We start from the raw sequence: 22,530 nt of genomic DNA, 5'->3' as shown, positions 1-22,530 counted from the left end.
GAGGACTTCACAAGGAGCAGGACAGGTGACAAGGACATAGACTGTGACCCGCACAGAGGCGGGGCTGAACAGGCCCTGGGCAACTCTGGGCGGGGTCCCAGAAAATCCAGCCCATCTGACAGATGCTTGTCTTTTATTAGCATGATTCACAGGGGCGCCCGGGGGTCTGTCAGTTAAGCGGCCAACTTTGACTCAGGTCATGATCTCATGGCTCGTGGGTTCGAGCTCTGCGTCCGGCTCTGTGCTGACAGCTCGGAGCCTGGAGCCTGCATCGGATTCTGTGTCTCCCTCTCTCTCTGCCCCTGCCCTACTAATGCTCTGTCTCTTGCTCTCAAAACTGAGGATAAATATTTTTTACAAATTTGAAAAAAAAAAAAAAAAAGACATAATTCACATACCAAAAACTTCACCTTTTTAAAATATACGGTTCAGGGATGTTTAGCATGGCCCAGCTGTCACCAGGATCGAATTTCAGGACACTCACGCCCGAAGGAGAAAGCCCTATACCTGTCGATGGTCCCCCGCCCTCTGTCCCAGCCCCCAACCTTCCTCCCTTCTCTTCAGAGCTGCCCGTTCTGGACGTTTCACAGAAATGGCCTTTTATGACTCGCTTCTTTGACCTGCATTTTCGAGGTCCGGCCATGTTGCGGCGCGTATCACTGCGTCACCGCCTTTTACCACCAAGTAACACGCCATTGCAAGGACGTGCCGAGTTTTGTGTATCCGTTAATCCACGCAAAGCGGTCCTCTCCACTTTGCGACTTCTGTGAAAACGCTGCAGCTGCTTGTAACGGGGACGTGTGAGGCTCGAGGCCGCGGTGAGCCGACCAGGGAAGAAGGGCCTTCCCTTACGAGGCTGCCGTGCGGGAGGAGCTCCACGAGACGGCTGCGGAGAACGGGTCCCCAAACGGGAGAGAGGAAGGCATGAGGTGGCTGGGGCCTCCGGGGCCACGGTCTCTGGAGGGCAGGCCGTCCAGGCAGAGAAGAGGAAGCGCACCCCCGTCCCCGGCGGACTTACCTCCAGAAGTGATAGAAAAGCAGGGGGACGTTCAGCCCCAGCGTGAGCCACTCCTGCGCACACAGGAACATGATACAGAAGAGGCTGTGGATGGAGTATTCGGGCAGCACCAGCTGAAGGGGGAGCAGAGGCACAGGCCCGCGTTAGACGGAGGGAAGTCACTGCTGCCCGACGGGCCGCCAGCGTGCTCATGGCCCAGTCACCGCCCCAAGCCTACGCTCCGTTTCTGCTACGCTCTCCTCTTAGCGGTCCCGGAGCCATGCTTCCCACCCAAGCCCGGTGGACCCGGGCTCTCGGCGCCCTACGTACCAGGCGAGAGCGCTTGCTCCCGGGGGTCACGGGAGGCGGGAGGAGGGCCCGGGAAGAGACGCGCCGATACAGGTTCCAGTGACTCTGCGACCGCCCGGCTTCTGCTCTCCGAGCCCTGTGCGCCCTCCCGTGCGAACCCGAACGCCGCGTAAACACGCGTATTTATGTCCAACCTGGGAGGGCTGGGAAAGCCCTGAGAAACGGCGTTTTTCCTGGCGGCGGCTGGACCAGGGGGAGCCCGAGAGAAAGAACATGTAGCGACGATGCAGGCAGGGAGGCCAGCCCGGACCGAGAAGGGTCAGATGCTGGGACCAGCAGAAGGCCAAGCTCCCCGGCCCCAGCGTGCCCACGCGGGTGTAAATGCCACAAGGTTTATAAACTCCCCAGCGTGCGTGCATCTTAGCGGAAGTCAAAGTTGGGACGGTAACCAAAGTGACGGCACGGGAGAAAGTGGGTCTCCGTCCCCGTCACGTAGGAGCGCGTGCTGTGCCTCGGTGCCTCGGTGGGGCACGAGCGCCTCGGGGCCCTGGGACACCCCTCCCCACCACCCCGGCCGGAAGGCTCACCACGAATGCCGCTTCCTAACAGAAGCCTCGCCCAGCCCACCCCTCCTCACCCCGCGCCACCCTGCAGCCCCAGGCCCACAGCGTCGGCACCCCTCTCCGGCCCCCAACACACGCGCACCTGCCCCCCCCACCAGCGCTGTCTTTGCTCATCTGTTCGCAGGTGCTATTGGGACTCAGTAGCGACCGAACAAGCACACGTGTCTGCAGCATGGCCGCCTGGCGCTGGGGACGCAGCCCACGGTCACCCACCAGGCTTCCTCCGGGCAGGAAACAAACCGCCTCCGGCCGCCCCATCCGGGTACGGGACTCGCCTGCGGGCCCCTCCCCTCGGGCCACGGTGTTAACCGCCCCACGTGACAATGCAGAGGAGACACGTGCCAGGCACGCGTGTAAGAAACGCACTTTGTACCCACGTGGCGTGTCCCTGACTCACGCGTCCACCGGCCCACACCCGGGAGCCCTGGAGTCGAGCTCAAAGGGCCACTTTCCAGAGTAGGGGACTCGGTGGGTGAACCTCACCTGCCCGGGTCCCTCACCGTCCCCACCCCGGGCCCCTCACCACCCGGACCCCTCACCAACCCCCCGGGCCCCTCACCGCCTGGACCCCTCACCCCACCCCCCCCCACCCCCCCCCACCCAGGGCCCTCGCCCGCTCAGGCTCAGCCAGCTTCCAAATCCTGCCATTTCTCCTCCACGGCCGCTTGTGGCCACTCTTCCCTTCTTTCTCCTGCCTCTACCGGTCCGGCCCCCGCACCTGCCCCCAGACCAGGCAAGAACTTTCCTTCCTTCCACACGTGCCACCCTCCGCCCCCCGCCACTAGGGTGGTTTGACTGCATTTCTGCACCGCCCCTCTCCTTGGCGTATCCACGCACCCCCGGCCGTGGCCCACCCGCGGTCTGCCGACTGGTAACCTGACTCGTTACAGGAGCGGGTAGTGAGGAGGCACCTAGGTCACCGCTGAGGGATGGGGGGGGGGGCTGCAGGGCGCGGACGCTCTCCCAGCCCCCACGGAGGGGGTGTGAAGGAGCGGAAGGATGGGATCCCCTGGGACTGGGGGAGGGGAAGGTGGGGAGAAGGCGCCCCCACCTGCAGACCCTCCCCGTCTCCCACCACATGTCCCGGGACCGAACATACTGAGAGCCACACCACGCCACCAGGAAGGTCCCAGGGCCGGGTGCAGCTTGCAGGGCGCGTGGGTGAGACCCAGTCTCCGTGGACTCACATCATGTTTTCAGCCGTGACCGCATCGGGCTAAAAATATTAGCCCGCTGTCTCAAAGTGTTACGTAAGTCCCGACACTTACATAATGATCCCGTGTGGCACCGAGAACGCGGCTAACCAGGCAGTGTCTATTTCCCTCACCTGTAAACGCCAGCATTTACGACCTACCGATGGGGCCGCTGTGAGGACACAGCCTGTCCCGCGGATGAGGCCGCTCTCGGGTGAAGGAGCATCGTAAAGCAAGAGGCGCTGTCCCTATTATTATCGCTGACAATCGCGTACCAGCCAGTCCCCAAGTAGGGAGCTCGTCACTCTTGCCCAGAACCTCTGCCAAATGGCCCAGAGCCAACTGGGGTTTCCTGAGTCTCCTCTGACCTGCACCCGCCCTGTCTACACCGAGCCCCCAGCTCCCCCAAGCGGGGAGAGACACCCAAGGATGTAAGACAAGGGAGTGAGACAAGCCTGCTTCTCCAACCGTGAAAACCCAGGCCTTGACTGTTCTTGGAGCAGACAGACATCCAGCCCCCCTCGTCTATATGCCCGCGGGCCCCTGGGTGTGAAAGAAAAGGATGATGTCCTTGCATCCGACTCCCCAGCGAGAGCTAAACAGGTCCTAAAACAGGGGCCCTCGCGGGCTGGGCGGGGTGGAGGCAATTTTCTCAGAAGCATCCAGAGTGGAGCTACCACCGTCTCTGCCTGTCTCTGGGTGAACAGGTGCACGAGGGGCAGCGGGAAGGAGGCAGGCAGGTTCGGAGGCGGGGAACCTGGGACCGCTGGGCTGGAAGGCTGCGGGGAAAACCCAGCGCGGGCAGGAAACCTTCTGAGTCCCTTTGCCCAGAAGAGGCCGTTTTCTCTGGGGTTGCTCTGAACAGAGCAATCCCGGAGGGCAGCCTGGCAGGAGCCCACAGCAGCTGGGGCGGGGGCAGGGCCTGGGCTCCCGGGCCTGTGATCCCCTCGTGCTGGAGACGGGCGCCCCAGCCTCAGGTGCCGTGATTCGCAGGGAGACCCCGACAGCTAGGCTTGGGGCCAGGCTGACCTGAGTGCCGGCCAGTGAACGTTCCGCCCTAGCGGAATTCGCACGGATGTTCGCCAGATACTCCCAGGGGCGAGCGGGAGACTCTGGGTCGCAATCACTGGGTGTGGAACCGTAACGTGAAAATCCACCACAAATCGGTCTGACGTGCGTGGATTCGTGTCCCTGGAACCGCGGGCCTGGCTCCGAAGCCTGTGCGGCCAGCGGCTGTGCTGGGCACTTGGGCCAAGTGTGGCCACCTTGGGTCAGGGTCAGGGTCACACCCACACGGCTGACCCCAGGGACCAGGCCAGGCCTCAAGAAAAGCCAGTCCCCTATCGCTTTCCCTGTGGGCCGGTTCCCATCGTACACGAGGAGCCCGGGGGGGCATCGGAGGGAGACAGCGAGAGGAGCTCCCTGCTTGGGTCCCAGCAGCACGTGAGGACACCTGGGGGGTCGTGGGGGGGGGGGGGCAGAGCACAGAGGTGGGGCCTGGAGCTGAGGAGTGTGGTCTCCAGCCCCACTTCCCAGCCCCGTGGGGCCCTCTGGTTTCCGCCCACCCTCTCCTTCACCCTCCCTCCCTGAGCACATTTAATCCAAACCTGGGGACGTTCTGCTGCTTTCCAGCCGCGTGGACTCACTTCTCTGCAGCAGAGGCCCGGGGAGAAGGTGGGGAGCGAACCCACACCCCTCCACCCACCGCTCCTGGGCACCCAGCGTGTGAACGGCCCAGTCGCAGCTCAGCCCAGAGGCCCCAGCCGGGACCTGGCTGTGCACTGACAAATCCGTGCCACCTGTCACACGTGCCCCGGACACTGGCACTTTGGCTCCCCCACGCCCTGCCCCGAGCCCCCAGAGCCGCCTGCTCCTCCCTGCCCTGACCGCTCCTCGGGACCAGCTCCCAGCCTCACTGACGCCCTCCGGCCCCACCGCCACTGCCCAGGGACCCTCACCACTGGCTGCACCGTGTGCTGGGGACACCAGCCGACTGGGGACCCCCCCCCCCCCCCCCTTGATCCAGGAGGAAACGCCTTCATGCCCAACACCCACAGGGAGGAAGGTTTCTTCCATCCGAAGTCCGAGGGGCCTCCGCTCTGTCTCTGGGGGAGGGGAAACTGAGGACAGAGGGAACAGAATGGGCTTTGCCGTGAGCTCTACTTCCCCGACACTCTACCCGCCTCCTCCCCCAGCCGGCCTCCTTCAGCCTCACGGTAATCTAGCGGTGGGTCTCGAGCCTCATGGCACTCCCGAATCCGATGGGGGTGCTGCTAACACACAGACGGCCGGGGCCCACCCCCGGACTGTGTAGGTGTGCGTGGGCCTTTCCCAACCAGTTACCAGGAACCCACCGAGAACCGCACTCCTCAAACCGTGGTCCCGGGACCGGCGTCACCAGCATCACCTGGGAGCTTGAGAGAAATGGGAACCTTGGCTCCACTCCAGACCTGCTGAGTCAGAACCTGCAGGTTAACAAGATCCCCGGGGGACTTACAAGCAAGTCTGCGAAATGACTGCTCAGCACTGATTCCCAAAATAGGGTCCACCAGCCAGCTGCAACAGGGTCGCCTGGGGCACGTATGCTAAAGTGCAGATTTCTGGAGGCGCCGGGGGGCTCAGGCGGTCGAGCTTCTGACTTCGGCTCAGATCACGATCTCACGGTCTGTGAGTTCGAGCCCCCCGACGGGCTCTGCGCTGACAGCTCAGAGCCTGGAGCCTGCTTCGGATTCTGTGTCTCCCTCTCTGCCTCTCCCCTGCGATCGCTCTCTCTCTCTCTCTCTCTCTCAAAAATAAACATAAAAAAATTTTTTTGCAGATATCTGTGTTCTACACCTGTCTACCAAGATAGACTCCACGGGCTGGGAATCTGTATCTTTCAGAAGCATCCCAAATGATTTTATGAAGCATCTTAGCTAAGATTCGTAGGCCAAGGGCTTGAAGAGAACACAGAGCAGAGGCTTCCTTTCTGAAGACCCTGGGTCTCAGTCCTCAACCCCAACCCCCAGCGGGGCTATGACCGTCCCGCGCGCAGGTAGCCTCCACGGGTTAAGAGCAGCGTGGCCTGCTCCCCAGCCACCACCACGCGGGAGAACCCCTGCAGAAGAACCCAGAGGCTTGGCCATGAACTCTTCTGGGCGGAGCCATGTCCCCCAGCATCCTTCACCCCCTGAGCCCCGAGCCTCCCGTCCCACCCACTCTGCCTGCTCTCGGCAGGCTAACTCTCCCCCCCTCACCGGCTCCCTCCTCCTGCCCCAGGGGGCTTTCTAGATCTGGGCGGTGGGCGGTTCCTTTTAGGACCAAACTTTTGGGTTCCGGCTCTGCTCTGCCCGGCCCACACCTCCCAACCTGCCTTTGTCCCTGTTCTCGTGCAGCTTGAATTCCTCACACTATCACCAACAACCTAGGGGGCCCGTTGGGGAGGAGGTGACAATAATGCCATATTTTCAAAGGAACAGAATTCTCTTACGACTCGCGGGAACCCAGAGAGATCTTAAGTTACACTTGTAGCTACCCACTCTCTTCCTCCTTCCCTTTAAGGTGGGGGTGCTGGGGGTAGGAACCGCGGTCAGGATGCAGGGAGTGATCAGCCAACTGCTCAGACGGTCTAGGGGGAGAGGCATGAACAGGAGGGAACGTTCTAGAAGGAGAAGGGCAGAGGGGTGTGGGTTTCACAATCCTGCCTGCTGGGGCCGGAGAGCCCACGTTCGCGCTCGGCAGGTGGGTGCCGGGAGCGCCCAGCAGTCTGGAGAGCGGAGGACGCGGTGCAAGTGCACACGCGACGTGTGGAGTCCGTCTCGCCAAGAAACGGGCGCCGAAGTACGGAGGGCAGCGCGCAAGACCCTCGCTGCGGGAAGAGCGAAGACAGAAACGCTCGTCTGAATGAGGGAATGAAGGCACGTTCCTCAGAGGGAACCCGGCTGAGGTCCAGCGGACGGAGTGTCCGGGCGCAGGGCGTCCCCGAGGGGCATCGGGCGTGGTTTGACACAGTCACGTTTTCCTCCCTGGCCTGGAATGACACGACTTAACAGATCTCCCACAGAAGTGACCTGGAGCCCCCAAATCCTTGGTGCCAGCTTCTGAAAGCGTCGAGACGCCAGGGAGCATCAGTGGAGATTTCTCCGGACCACAGAAGCCACAGGACAGCAAGGAAGCTTCCGCCTTCACTCTGCCCACGGCCGGGGTGGAAATCCGTGCGCATGGTGGGGACGGTGAGTCTCGGGGCCTCTGCGCTCGGTCCTCCCCGCCGCCCTCCAGGTCCAGTGTGAAGGCTGGGAGGCCCAGCTCCCGTTGGGACCACTGAGGGCGCACCTTCTGGGGTCCCGTCCTCTCCACACGAGGCTCTGTTGCTACACCTTTTATGGAGCAGGGACCCCCCACGCACACACACCATCTCACATAGCCCCACAGGCAGTTTGTTAATAGAGCGAGGCTCGGAGCAGCCTGGGTCTTGAGCATGAGCTCCCAAAGGAGAGCCTTTCCCAGGTTAAAAACAGGATTACCCTACTTCACAGCCATTAAGTGGTGTTAATCACCCATTACCTGCAGCTCGTTGGAGACTGTTTGCTCCAAACGAGCTTAAGAGGGTGAATGGAAGGAGAGAAGAGTCTCAGCACCTGGGGGAGGAGAGCAAATCGTCAGCACCACCTCCAGTTAGCATTTGTTCAGAGCCCACGGGCAGGTACACGGACAGACGGACAGACAGACAGACGGCGGGCGGACGGTGGGCTAACCGCCCCGGCCCCGAGCCTACAGCAAAGCCAAGAGCAGCGGACCCCCTCTAGAGCGCCCCCGGCGCATGCGACCCCTGCAAACCGGGGGCGGAACTGCACAGGCACCCTTACACGCGCACATTCGACGGCACAGGCTGGAGGTTTTCTCCACTCACTTTACCGCAAGAACACAGGACACAATCTGACGGATTTCAACTGCGGGGAGGGTTGGCGCCCCAACCCCCCTGCGTTGTTCAAGGGTCGACTATGCACACGAGTGTGCTTTCCAGAGTCGGGCAAAGGCGACTATTGGAGGGACTGTGCCACGCTTTACCAGGAATTTGACTGTACAAGCTAACATTCTGGGGGAAAAGCAATATAATATTGCAACTTTTGCTTTCAGGAAGGGCTGGAGGGGCGGTGTCCCGGTGAAAACAGTTTTAGATTAGGGAGCAAGAGACCCGGGCTCCAGACCTGCCTGTCGAGCGCCAGATGCGCTGCGTAATCCCAATGGGCTCAGTTTCTTCATCTCGAAAATGGGGATATGATGACATCCACCTCACGGGACTGTAATGAGTGTTGAGTTAATACGTGAGAAGCTCTTAAAATCATGTCTGGCTCATAGTGAGACCGCACAGATGACATCTGAGCCGCGTGCTCCGATGGTCCCTGCCCTTGTCGGCTCACGTACTGTGGGAAAAGCAGCACTTAAGCTCTCTTGAGAGTTAAACTGATGTATCTTCCCTTTCCCTTCTCCAGTCTATTTCTAGCACTTGCGAATTTTCAAAGTCCCCTCCCACCCTTCACTTCTGTCCCCAGAAATGCCATGTGCTCTGGGGTGTCCGAGCCCTTCGCGTCAACGCTAACCGCGGGAGCTCCCACGTTCCTCCTGAGCCATGCACGCGTCTGCACCGTCCGTTTGTCCGTGTGTCTTTGTGGGTCTCTCTCCATACAGCGCCTACAAGTGTGAGCGAACCCGCCGTTTATTCACGCGCAGAGCCTCCCGTGAGGCGCCAGATGCCGTGACGGGCCCTGGAGGTGCCGATGCGTGGGCACCGTGCCGCTGCTGCCCCCCAGGCGGCGGGAGGGACCCTGGCTGAACAGGCAGTGGGGAAACCGAGGCAGGCGCGCCCCCCAGCAGGCAGCCACGGGAAACACCGTGACCGGCGCTGGCCTCCGTCACCCGTCACGGGAATGATGGCAGCCTCCTGACCACGGGCCCTCTCCCGCCCCAGCCCTGCTCCTGGCCTGCCTTCACCAGCAGCCACAGAGAACATGTCTCTGCCCTACCCTGCACCGCCTCCCTGTGGCTTCTAGAACAAGACCCGACTCCTTACAATGACCTCCAGGCCCTCCCGACCCTGCACCCCAGGTCGCTCCCACTCAGCCACTGCTGTTCCTCAACCGCGGCCTGTCTGTCGCCACCTCGGGGCCTTGGCACGTGCCGTCACCCCTGACCGGGGAGCCCCTCCCCAGACTCCCTCACGTTCCCTTCTATTTGCTCGAAGTGGACACTTATCATCATGACCTGAAAACATCACACATCTGTTTGCTCATTTACAGCCTGTGTCCCACACCCACAACGAATGCTCACAGCTGCACCCGCGGGGCCCGGAACAGTGGCCGGAACGCGGTGCCACCTTGCGTCGTGTGTGCCCGTAAATGTCACAATCACCATCCCAGAGCGAATTCCCCGGTATGAGAAACGCAAACGGCCGTCGCGGGCTAAAGCAGGGTGCGGAGTCAGCAATAAAAGCTGGTGAGCCCGGGGTCGCTGGTCTGGCCCCCCACCCACGGATGGGAGCCCCAGCCCCGGCCGGGTCCCTCGCGACGTCCGCCACTGCTCCCCAAGGGCTTGAGTAAAGGAGGCTCAACGACCTGAGCTCGGAGCGTCCAGGGCAGCGGGTCGGCAAGGAGGCACAGCGAGAGACCAGGAGAGGTGAGCGGGGCACATTGGGGACCATTAATCCCACACGGGGAGAACAGGAGTGCGAGCCCAGCGGGCAGGAAGGAGGAAGGAGGCCGCTTAGCCATCACTGCCCCTCGCTAACACGTGCGGTGCTATGGACGGGACGTCTGTGTCTCCCAGAGTCACACACTGAAGCGAGGTCGCCAGCCCGGTGGTGTTTGGAGGTGCGGCCCCTGGGTGGTCAGGTCACGAGGCTGGAGCCCCATGATGGGATGAGTGCCCTCAGAAGGACACGGGACAATGGCCTCTCTGCCCGGCTGCCAAGGTCACTCAGCACCTGCACGGCTGGCGAGGGCCCAGGGAGAGGAGAGTGCTGGAAGAGGGGGCCTTCTGGGGAGACAGCAGTGTCTGTAGGATGGCTGGGGGCAGGGTCAGTCCTCACAAGAGGGACCGGGGGCGGGGGGGGGCCAGGAAACAAATGGTGAACAAAATTCAGACAGACCGCCTGGCGGGAGGGTGCGAGCAGACAAGATGTACAAAGTCGAGTACCAGGTCCTGGGTCCCCAACACGCCGGGACGAGGAGAGAAGGAAGGGCCCAGGACGCTGAGAAAGGGCACGCGAGGCAGGAGGCGGCGGAGGCTGGTGTCGGGACAGGCACGTTAAAGACGGGAGAGACGGCAGCGGCACGCAGAAGAGGGAGGCGACGTCGTGGGGAGGAACCGCCGCTGGCCTGGGGCACTGACATCCCTGCCACGTCCCACCACGTCCCGCCATGTCCCCGGCTGCTGAGACAGTGTGTCTGTGATGGGCAGACCTTGGAAGGCGCAGGGACAAGGGTCTCTTCTCCAGGTTTTGTGAGGCGCAGGCCGACGCGGTGACAGACTGGTTCTGCGGCCACGGTGACCCTGCCACCCCCCACACCAGGTGACGTGACTCTGGACTGGCGGGACTGGGCGCCAGCCGTGGCCTTCCGGCTGGATCTTCAGAATGCAGACGACCCGTGCTCTCGGGGGGCGGTGTGTCAGGTGACCCTGAGTCGGCACGGATGGTAAACTAGTCCCCCCAGTGTGGGCGAGATGCCCCGAGGTCGGGTCATCACCTCCCCACGGCCAGCGCCCCTCTCTATCCACATGTCCAGGGGACACGGTTCGCGGCCCTCCCCCAGTAGCACAGTGCGGCTACTCCCCCGGGACCGTGGGGGCCCAAGTGGCCCGGGGGTGCGGCCCCCTCGCTCCATCACGCCACCGTCACCCTCCCGCGAGGCGAGGGTGCTTGGAGAACGGGACGCCAGCGGCACACGCCTCCTGCCCCAGAACCTTCCTGTTATCCCCGGGGGCCCATGGGAGTCTGCCACACAAGGCGACTCGGGAGTGGGGGTCAGAGGTACACGCTCTCGTGGAGCGCTTGTGATGGAACGTCCCGGAAGAGCTCGACAGAACGGCAAGGCTCCCGGCGCCGTCCCGCCTGCCCCCCAAGCTGGTTTCCGGACACGGCCGTGACTTCGAGGAGCCCAGCCTCGCAGACGCTGCTGAGAAGCTACACGACGTGAACGCTGTGTGCTGCAGACCAACTAAAGTCGTGCTGGAAGGGGAGGTGCAAGCTCGGGTCAGACCCCACACAGCAGATTTCATCGTGGGAGCAAACTTCACCCCTTCCTTCCGGAAGGCCCGGCCGCACACGTCCACGTGGGATGACGGGAATTTCTGCCGAGGAGGAGGTGAAGGTCAGAGAGGCACCAGTGACCGGCCCCCGGCTCCAAACAGCCCCTCGGAGAGTCAGGGGGCTGCAGCCCTGCCCTCTGACCCCAGCAGCTGCGACCCTCCCCGCCCACCCCCAGAACTGCGCCCGGCGCCAGCAGGACGAGGCGGGAGCCGGGACCTCAGTGGCACCGCGGATCCGGCCCAAGACTGGCCTGTGATCAGCAGGAGCACACGTGCCTCCCGCAGCGACGCGGTCCGTCCTGTGTTTGGCTTTTCGGTAAACGCAGAGACACGTTCTGGAAGCCACCGCGCAGTGACTAGGTTCCTCGTAAGCTCCCGGCTGCAGAGGAAGGCGTGTGTCTCGCTGGCCCACAGGCTGCTGGAGACGCGGCTCGGGCTGGAGCGCGGCGCCGCGGATGGTGCTGGAAGGCGGCGCCCTGCAGGCAAGCAGGAGAGCTCGGCGCTCACTGAGGACCCGTCGGCGGTCGCCTCTCCGCCAAGGTCCGGCCACGAAGCGGGGCGGCAGCCGGAAATCGCAAGGAGTCTGGAGACGGGACGAAGTTTTCCGGAGTTTTCAAGGTTGTTGCCAGGGCAACCACATTCTGGAAGAGCTGAAACGTTCTATTTTAAAAATACCCAGTTGATCATCAGAACGCCAGAAGGGAAACAACCAAATAATAAGGTACACGTCGGAAAGCCTGATAAAGGGGAGCTTTTCTCGCGCCTGGAAATAATTCACTCTAGGAGGAATATTTTGACCCTGGAAGGAAACAGATTTCAAAGTGACTCCCCAGAGGCCTGATCACCGCCTGCGTTTTGCACAGAATAGTGAAATCTCTCTCACCCGGGTCTTCTCTCAAGTCCTGGGTACGTCACACGTTCCCCCCACCCCTCACCCCCTTGAAGAACCCCCCCCCCCCCACACCCGCGTGCATGCAACACGCTCTGGTGCAGTGACTGTCGCATAAACGTGAGCCGTGTCCTGCCCAGTGCTCCGAAGGCTGGACGACTTGAGGACGCTGCTCTGCCTTCGGGAGGAGAATGATCCAGAAGGAAGACAGATACACACTCGCAACCCAAGGCAGTGGGAGATCCCATCCTGACCGGAGGGTCCCCAAAGTCGCTTGTTCCCAAAACTGCTGTGCATCAGAATCCTTGGGTAGATCTTTAGTGACATGCAGATTTGGGGGCGCCTGGGTGGCTCAGTCGGTTAACCTCCTACTCTTGATTTTGGCTCAGGTCACGATCTCATGGTTCATGAGATCAAGCCCAACGCCGGACTCTGTGCTGACAGTACAGAGCCTGCTTGGGATTCTCTCTCTCTCCTTCTCTCTCTGCTCCCCCCATCACTCTCAAAATAAACTTTAAAATAAGTAAATAAATAAAATGTAAATTTCCAAGCACCACGTCAGAATTTCCAGAGGGCGGGGGCCCATGATCTCTAGTTCAAATGCTGCGCTCATGATTCTGACGACGAACCGGGTGAGGGAGGAAGAGCTGGCCCCGGGTGACGGGACAGGTACAAGTGTCAGAGGCGGCTGCGTGGAGCCCGTGCAGTCTGGGGAAATCGTGGCTCCAAAATGTTGGGAGCGCTACCTGGCTGTCCTGGGAGAAGCAGGACTCACACACCTGGGACAGGCCCCTGGGGGTGGGGGGTGGCCGGGAAGGCGGGCAGAGGACGTGAGACCTGGCGCCCCAGGCGACAGGACACGGGTCCCGGGATGCACAGCGGCGTCAGCAGAAATGGCTCAGTGGGGTCACGATGCTGGGTCGGCATCCGGTTTCAGAGCGATCGCTAAGCACGCCTCTGGTCCTCAAGAGGAAAGACATAAAACCCTAAGTCACAGCGGGAAGGAAAAGCAAGAGGTGAAGAGACGCTATTTAACATTTTTATACGCGGCTTTATTTCAGAATGGATTGTGGGCGGCTCACAAATGTGTTAATTAATCGCGACATGTTTGTTTCCGCACGGCTATATTTAGCAATACCTAGGATCATGTGTAACTTATTCGTGGTTTTAAACACTTTCCTCTGGCTTTGTTCCATTTCCTACTTTGGAGAAAAAGCCATTTTCTAACCACTCATCAGCAGAGTGCCCCGTGTACGAGGACGGCACAGCGGGACACGCGGGTCCCAAGACCAGCCGGGTCCGGAAGTCAAGTGCGTGCACCAGGCTTCACCATCGGGCCACCTGAGAACCCAGCAGGACAGGGAAGGCACAGAGTATTTCTCGTCTTGTGGACGAGACAGAGAAATCTTCGCGGAAGGCACAACATCTGAACTGGGACTACAGGATAATAGTTTAGCCGAAAGAGAACATTCCAGGCAAATAAAATAGCGTACGAAAAGGCACAAAGAAAGGAAATCACAGAGCAGCCTCACACACCTCTGTTAACAGTAATTGGCACAGTCCTGGCACACAGTAGGCACTCCATAAGTGCTGGGAGAGCAAATAAGTGTTTGGAAGGAAGCAGATTCTAATAGGGTGGTGAGAAATCAGAGAGAGCCTTAGAAGCTACATGGAATATTTAGTCATTTGTGCTGCAAATCTGGGACCCAGTTTGCTCTGGGGTAAGGCAGTTTTATAAGATCAAGGTCTGCTTCAGTCACTCCAACAGTGTCACGCAGGGTGAACCCGGGAGGACTGGAAAACAGACCAAAGGCCAGGAGGAGCCCGGCTAGTAAGCTACTGCAATAGTCCAGGCAAAAGAAGAGAGCCTGAGCTCTGACAGAAGTGACTTGGGGGAGGAGGGCTGCAATTCACGAGGCACGTGGGAAACGGAACCCACAGACCAAGGACGGACGTGGTGTTAGACCTGAGTGAGGTGGGGGGGGTGCCTGGGTGGCTCAGTCGGTTGGGCGTCCGACTTCGACTCGGGTCGCGATCTCACTGCTCCTGAGTTCGAGCCCCGCCTCGGGCTCTGTGCTGACAGCTCGGAGCCCGGAGCCTGCTTCCGATTCTGGGTCTCCCTCTCTCTCTGCCCCTCCCCCGCCCCCGCTCGTGCTGTTTCTCTCTCCAAAATAAATAAACATTAAAAAAAATTAAATGAAACCTGAGTGACGCGGAAGACGGTGACCCGAGGAACCGAGACGGGTCACCTGAAAGAGCAGGTGTGAGTAAGCGACGTGTCTGCGGTGGGCCGAAGGGAGACCTCCGAGCCCCACCAGGTCGCGCTCTGTGCTCCTGCTTCAACCGATAAAACGGGAATCCCCACCAGCCACTTCCACACCGTGGGGAAGCGTTAGGGAGGAGGCCTGCGGCCTGGCTTCTCGTGCTCTGGGACCTGCCTGTCCCTGAACTGCGTGCAGTCTCTCCCCGCTCCTGCAAGCTCGCGGCAGGTGCCCAGGTCAGGGTCTAAAGCCTGCCTCCGCGGCAGCACAAGCCCGCAGCCCTCCCCTCTCTGGCACCTGCTGTGTGTCTGTCTGTCCCTGTGTCTCTGTCTCTGTATGTCTCTGTCTCTCTCTCTCTCTCTTTGTGCCTGTGTCTGTCCATCTGTGTGTGTGTGCGTGTCTGTCTCTCCATTTCTGTGTCTCTCTGTGAGTGTCTCTGTCTCTGTGTCTGTCTCTCTCTCTGTCTCTGTGTGTATCTATCTCTGTGTCTGTCTCACTGACTGTGTGTGTCTGTCTCTATCTCTGCGTGTGTGTCTGTCTCTGTGTGCGTCTATATGTCTCTGTCTCCAATTCTCTGTCTCTGTGTGTCTGTGTCTGTCTGTCTCTCTCTCTCAGACTTGGAGGTACCGGAGTCCCACCACGACTGTCCACGCAGCTGGCCGGACCAGACACTGCATTTTAATCCTCATCTAGACTCTTGCGTCTGTTCTCAACGGGCTGAGACCCAGAGAAGTGGCCGAGTGCGGGTGTTCGGCACGTCTGACCCCAATTCTGAGCTTGAGGTACGACAAGAACAGGGAAAGGTGCAACCGCTTGCCTGGAATTCGAGAGAGCGAGCAGGAGACCAGGGACGGTTCGGGGGCCGCTGTGAGGGCAGTGAAGACAGCAGCCCCTGCGCTAAGGGGAGGTGAGCCGCGCGGGGCGAGAGGAGGTCTCGGGCTGTCTCAGGACAGAGACAGGAGGGCGCCGGGCAGAGCAGGACAAAGACAGGGAGCCCAGCGCCCCACTTACTCATGAGCACACGGGGTCACCGCTGGCAAACTGCGCAGGAAGTGGGGGGGGGCGAGCGATGGGGCCGCGGGGGCTGCAGGGCCGTCAGAGGCCAGTGCTAGACGTACGCAGGACGGGGCAGCCCGGCCCGCTTCCCGTCTGCACAGAAACATTCACACGGGAAACAGGACGTGAGGTCCTCGGGCCTGTTCTTCACACGCGTGGGGACACTGAAAAACCACCCAAATCAGGGATTCCGCAGAAAGGCCAGTGTCCTGAGCAAAGCGCTAACGAAGACTGTACTAGACTGAAAGAGATCGTGCGAAACACGACAACTGAATAGAATGCGTCAACCTTGGCTGGATCCCGAATTCTTTTCCCAAAGAACAAAACAAAACCAACCCATAAAGCACTTTAACAGGGAGAAGGGAGATGACCGTGAAGGTGTCGTCGTCATGACAGCGTCCTTGGTGCGGCCGCGCGTTGCGGTCATGCTGGCGAATGCATTTGGGGTGAAGGACCGTAACGTGTGCGACCAAACGGTCCCACAAAACAAGCGTGTGCTCCCGGCGCCGGGGACGGAGGGGCAGACGAGGCCACGAGGAGTCATTCAGCACGCTGAGCTCTGACGTCCTTCCCTGCCAAGAAACTCAGAGGGTGGGGCCAGAGCCGCAGCGTTTCAGGAACCCGCCGCCGGGGCCCCACCGTGCAGGTAGGAGAGAAGACCACTTCCTGTCCCTCGACCTCTGGCTCTGAAACGCCACCTGTCCTGGGGGGCCGGCAAAAGCTTCTTCTGCCTGCTGGAGGTGCCAGGAGATTCAGAGAGCTAACGATGGGGTCCCTCGCGCCCCACGCAGTCCCGCCCTGGGCAGGAAGGGCAGGGCCACGGTGGACCGGCCACCAGACCAGCCGAGCCCCGGCAGCCGGGCCACCAAGGCGGCTGAAACGCGTCAGAGAACCTGAATGACGGAGCCTGCTTAGCAAAGGGTCTCCAACCAGGCTGCACGTCAGAATTACCCCGGGGAAGTTTTAAAAGTCCTGATGCCCAGGATTTATTCCAAACCAATTAAGTCAGAATCTCTGGGGATCGAACGATAGTTCCTAAAACCTCCCAAGGGATTCCGACGTGCAGCTGAGTGTGAAAAACAGTGCCCCAGGAGCACTCTGCACACGTTAGTTATCACAGTCAGTAACTATGTGGGCCGGGCGAGGACCGTGGCCAGCTACTGATTTCTGCTGTCGTTGGGGTCTTCACCTGCCCAGATACCTCTTTCAAGTTCTTGAGCTAAAAATAAAGGTTCTTTTTTTTTCATGTTTATTTTTGGGAAACAGAGACAGCATGAGTAGGGGGGCAGGGGGCAGAGAGAGAGGGAGACACGGAATCCGAAGCAGGCTCCAGGCTCCGAGCTGTCAGCGCAGAGCCCGACGCGGGGCTCGGACCCACACACCGTGAGATCATGACCTGAGCGGAAGTCGGACGCTTAACCGACTGAGTCCCCGAGGCGGCCCGAGAATAGAGGTTCTGATGCGATTTGTTTCTTGAAAGACAGGAGCTCATCTACTCCCACGAAGCATAAACGTTCCTGTATTTTTCTGCACCTGCAACACCTCCTGATTCCGCAGGACTCTGCGAGGAGCCACCGGCTGGGGCAGCGCGGCACACGGCAGTATTCAGGCGGAATGTGGGAGCACCTGCATACCTCCTCCACCCCAACACACGCACACGCACACACGCGCAGGCACACTCACACAGGCGCACACACTCACACACACCTGCTGCAAAGAACAACACCTGCATTGCTGCTGGTCCGTAGGCTTCCTGCCGCTCTGACGGGTGCGGCTGGATGGCAATGAACCGCAGGGCACCCACGGTGTCACGAAGGAGACCAGGACTTGACCCTTTGGCGCCCTGGACTCCCCGTACCGTTGAGAGGGCTGCCATTCGAGGCAGCTGTGTGCATCACACGAGCGCACGCTGCAGGGACGGGGCGGGGTGGGGCTGGGGGACACCAACCGGAAGATCTAAGCGGCATCGCCCGTGCAGCAGCAGGAACCCGCTGGAACTTCCACGCGTTCCTGGTCGTGAAATAGGGCCTGCGTGCACACCCTCTTCTCCCCTGGAAAGCGTGCTGCCAACGGGCTGGGAGAGAAGGTTCTCTCAAGGGCAGCGGGGTCCTGCAGGGTCCTCAAGGCTCTGAAAGCCAGCCAGGGGCCTTGTGCAAAGGCTGGCGTGGGGTCTGACCAGCCAAGTGCTTCTGCAGAACCCGGCCAGGGAGCTGAGGCTGCCGGCTGAGGGAAAACACCCCGAGCTGTCAGCACATTCCCCGCTGCCCGCCCGGGAGCGGCTCTCCTGCAGGCCAAGCCGTCCCCGACAGCGTCTTGACGCTGAGAAGATGCCCTTGGTCCAAAGCGCCCAGACTGCACTTGACGTGGAGGCCGAGAACGAGCTGAGAAGGGCCATCAGACCAGAGGAGCCCCGAGCGCGGGGGTGGATGTCATGGCTGCCCCCCCACCCCGAGCGCAGGGGTGAATGTCACGCAAAGGGCCCCCGAGAGCAGGGGTGAATGTCACGGCTGGCCTCCGGGCATCTCTGCTAACCACAAAGGCACGGGGCTGTCCTGGGAAACGTGGATGCGGAAACACGAGGACTTCTGGAGGGCAGGAGGCTGGGAGTCAGAGATGGGTGTGACCCCACACCGGCCGCCCCAGGGACAGGGACAGGGACAGAGGAGGGGCCCCGAGGCCGCCAGCAAAGCGCTCCGGGCTGCGCACCACTCCAGGGAGAACTGGGCACCCAGACCCGCCCGCATCCCCCCCAGCAGCTCAGGGAAGAAAGCCCACACTTCGGGAAGCACCTCACCTCTGACTGTCCCTGTCCCCCCACGCAGCCTTCCTCTTAAAGTCCCGACTGTCTGCGCTTGAAATACTTGATCGATAACGTCAAACAAACCAACGTCCACGCGGCAGTGGGCATCACCACTATCACAAAGCATGATGGCGCGGTGTGGCGTGTGTGACAGTCTAGCTCACCCGGGGAGGGGGACACGGCCCCTCTGTCATCGTGGGTCCCACCGAGGTAATCTGAGCACATCCCCCGAGGGCAGGAACCTTGCTAAGCGGCTCCTTTATCTGCTTCCTACCAGGACACCCGGGTCCCGGCGCCTTGAGCCGCGAGGGGCGGCGATGCCAGCGCTCAAAGGCCACGGTGCCAGAGCCGTTTCCACCGTGAGTCCCTGCCCACCTCCTGGGCTGTAATCGGTGGTCGTTGTCCTCCAGGATTTCATAATAGCCGCGACCCTTTGGCAGATCCAAAAAGGGAACAGGACGTCTCTCTGTCCCTTTACAACAAAGGCACTTTGCATTTGTATAGGGCACTTGCCGCATTCGCTGCGTTTCCTTGTCAACTGCCTCGTCTTATCCCGAGGAAACAAAACTCCGTGTGTTTCTAACTGTGCCATAGAGACCGCTCAGGGATCAGAGCCAGTGAGACGGTGCTGGACGAGGACCGGCGCCCCAAACCGCCTCAAGAGTAACAAATCCCACATAAGCAGCAAATGGAGCCGGCATGACAACGTGGCAGCTAACCGTGGGGAGAAGACGCATCCGGAGCGCGTGCGCGGGTCCAGCAGGGAACCCCGGGGAGGCCCAGCCGAGCCACGGGGGTCGGTACAGGCCGGTGCCGGAGGTGAACTTCAAGGAGGCAGAGAGACTAGGGAGCCCTACAGCCCTAACGAGAGGCATTAGAATTTGGCACATCTTGTGGCCTAGAAACACGACCCAGAAACGTTTCTTGCTTTTCGAGCAATGAGGAAAAGGGCAGGAATGGATATCTGGAAGGGTGGGCCCTGGAAGTGGGCCGGGGGGGGGGGGGGGGTGTTGAAAAACACAAGTCTTTACTCTTCATCACGTTGTGGAAAAGGGAGCTTCTGGAAGCAAAGCTGGACCAGGAAAAACAAGGTTTCTGCGGATTACGGGCAGAGTCCTCCCCCCGGGTCCACCCTGTCCTCAGAAATGGGAAGTCAGGCACTCACTCCTTCGGTCCGCTGGGGCGCCCACTGGCAAATTACTGCTTTTACCCTGGTGCCATTTAGGAAATGATGGCTCTCTAAATCTTCCCCCGGGGCTGAGACTGAGCCACCTCCCGCCTGCTCTGCCAAAGGCTGGCTCCTCCTGCAGCTCCGGGATCTGCACCCCGCCCGGGGGGAGGGGCGCTCCCCAAACCCCGACGTCCAGGCCACGTCCCGCAGGGACTCTGGGGTGGGACCCCCGGGGCAGCATGCTTTAGGCCCCCCGGGCAACGCCAACGTGCCGTGAGGTTGAGAACCAGCGCTCTAAGCCCGTCCGTGACCTCGCTCACCCGCCGGGCAGGGAGGGACGCTCTGATGAGACAAGACAAAGCACGTCGCGCCTGCCACTGGCCTCTCCTTGGTCACCTCCCTCGCCATAATCACTCGGCAGGAGAACTCTGCCACGCACAGCATGGAAATAACGGTGGCTGCCAGGCTCACGTTCCCTAGTCCATTTAGCTAATTAACGCGAAGCAGACACCTCGTCAGGCAGTGCGGTGGGTACAAAAATCAGGAGGGCAAGATCCCTTCAAAAATACCAACGTGTAAGGTATGTGTACGAGCGACTATAACATAAGGTGTCGTGTAGCGGGGGCTCTGAGAGACTGTGAGGCAGGAATTCAGGGGGAAAAAAACACGAGATCCCTCTTAGCTGGACTGAGCCCGTCTTCACAGCGCGCACACACACACACACACACGCTCACACACACATCCCCGTCAGCACCCGATACAGCACCACGTGCACAGCAAAATGAATTCCACTCAAATGACCGAATCAAGTCAGGCCGGTGCCCACCCGAACCCACCGAGGCCAGTGTCCAGGATGTCCTGGCTCCCCTGCCCAGCCCCACGATGCCCAGGCTTCTCCGGGTACCGCCAAGCCCCACCGCGACATCTGACGCCTGGTCTGCCCCCCACCACGCGGCCCGTGGAGTCCCAGGTGCACAGCCGTGGCCGTGTGCCCCGTGGGGCGGCCCTGAAGACCGATTCCTCCCTGAGGCCGCGATCTGCCCCATCCCCCAGTGTTCACTGCCCCCTTCTCTCCGGAATAAAATCCCTCATCTTTGGCTGAGCATACAGCCCCCAAAATAACACCAGCTGTGCCCATCTGCCTAAGATCCGGCCAATGAGTTAAGGGGAAGAGGTCTGTGCACCTTCGGGGACACGTCCCCGCAGAAGCCACCCTCTCCCTCTTCCCCCTCCCCCCTGGGCTTGAAGGGACATGGTGGTATGACACCCGTAGACTGTGGACCGGGCAGGAGTGTGTGCGGGTCCCCAGGTGGCCCCTGGGGGCACCGTCCTCCTGACCACACCCCATTCCGGATGGGCTCCCCGCGTCCGTCCCCGGCAGCGGAACCCACGCTCATCACCCCTTCCCGCCTCCCAAACCCGCAGCACCCGGAGTCTCTTTTCACACTCACGAGAGAAGAAAGGGTTACAGAAAAGATCATTTCTATGACAATGGCCAGTGGTCTGGGGACTTCCCACCGAGTCCACAAACCCACCTAGAAGGTCAGCTGTGAGAACGCGCTTTGCTGACGAACGCAGTGAGTCAACTGGCCTCCTTTTCTGGTCCACGCGCTCTGTGGAGACCACAGGGGAAACCAAGTGTCGTCACTCTCGGTTGGTGGCCTGCAGACACAGGCCCCTGGTGAACGGCATGGAAAGTCAGCATCTCGCACAGACGGAAGCACATGGAAACAGTAAGAAAGAGAGTGAGCGTGGGCTGCGGGGCCACAGACCCGGGAGCAGGTGACCTCGAGCAAGGGGTCTACCGTCCGCCGGAGGCCATCCCTTCGCCACCTCACGGGACGCTCAGCCACACCCCCGCCCCAGGGCCCCTCCACAAACCCCCCGGAGCCTGAACTTCCCAGGACGGGGGTGTCGGTGAGAGTTCTCCAGAGAAGCAGAGCCGACAGGGCGTGTGCATGCACGTGAGTGTGCGTGGTGTGTGTGAGGGGTGGTGTGTGTGCACACATGTGTATGTAAGAGCACATGGGTGCACGTGTGAACGTGCATGGTGTGCGAGCATGTGTGCGAGCCTAATCAGCTGCCCACTCCCTCATCGCAACGTGGCTTGGTCCCATGCACGTATATGGTACGTACAGAGAGAGAGAGAAAGATTTTGAGGGGCTGGCTCATGTACTTGCAGTGGTTCGGGAAGTCCCAATTCTGCAGCGTGGGCCGCCAGACTGGAGATCTGGGAAGGCCCGATGCTGCAGCTGAAGTCTGAAGGCGACTGCTGCAGAACCGCCTCTTACTTGGGGAGGTCAGTGTTCGTTCTCTGAGACCTTCAACTGATTGGATGAGGCCCACCCACATTAGGGAGGGCAATCTGCCTTATTCAAAGTCCACCAATCTCAATATTAATCTCACCCCAAAATACCCTCCCAGAGACATCGAGAGTAATGTCTGACCACATGTCTGGGCACCGCGGCCCAGCCATGTTGACCTATAAAATTAACCACCACAGGGGGTGGCCATTCAGGAATCCGTATCTTCAATAACCTCTCCAAGTGTGATGCGAGGCACAGCCGGCTTTGGGGACCACTCTCGGGGACCCACCCCAAGGTCACTGGTGGCTCCAGGGTTTCTCCCTCCATCTCCACGAGGGTTCCTGGACTTCCTTTGTGAGGGGGAACCGGTCTTCCTCAAGATATAGAGCGGGCAGGCGTTCCCTCGGCACGCAGTCGGGACACAGCAGACGACGGGCGCTCCTCAAGCCTGTGCTGCCCGCCTCCTGCCCCTCCCCCACCTCCCGCAGCCGAGACAACTCTCCAGACCCCGGGCAGCCACCGGGGAGCTGCCTGCGAATCACCAGGACACCCGCCAAACCACCGAATACCTCTCACTGGGTTCCTCCGTCGTGGCCGCCCGTGAGACGCACACAGGGCGTCTTCAAATACAGGTAACCGGAC

The 22,530-nt window shown here is 60.8% G+C and overlaps 1 protein-coding gene across 1 annotated transcript in view; it reads right to left on the bottom strand.

Annotated features, from left to right (window-relative positions):
• Nucleotides 1-22,530, bottom strand: part of CNIH3 (cornichon family AMPA receptor auxiliary protein 3) — an 86,727-nt gene that overhangs the window by 7,366 nt on the left and 56,831 nt on the right. Inside the window, exon 4 of the mRNA XM_030303190.1 lies at nt 1,019-1,131. Coding sequence (XP_030159050.1) covers nt 1,019-1,131 — 113 coding nt within the window. The remainder of the gene's footprint in view (nt 1-1,018; nt 1,132-22,530) is intronic.

The sequence above is a fragment of the Lynx canadensis genome, chromosome F1, assembly GCF_007474595.2.
Source record: "Lynx canadensis isolate LIC74 chromosome F1, mLynCan4.pri.v2, whole genome shotgun sequence".
Classification (NCBI taxonomy): Eukaryota; Metazoa; Chordata; class Mammalia; order Carnivora; family Felidae; genus Lynx; species Lynx canadensis.
This window is presented reverse-complemented; position numbering and strand designations above follow the sequence as displayed.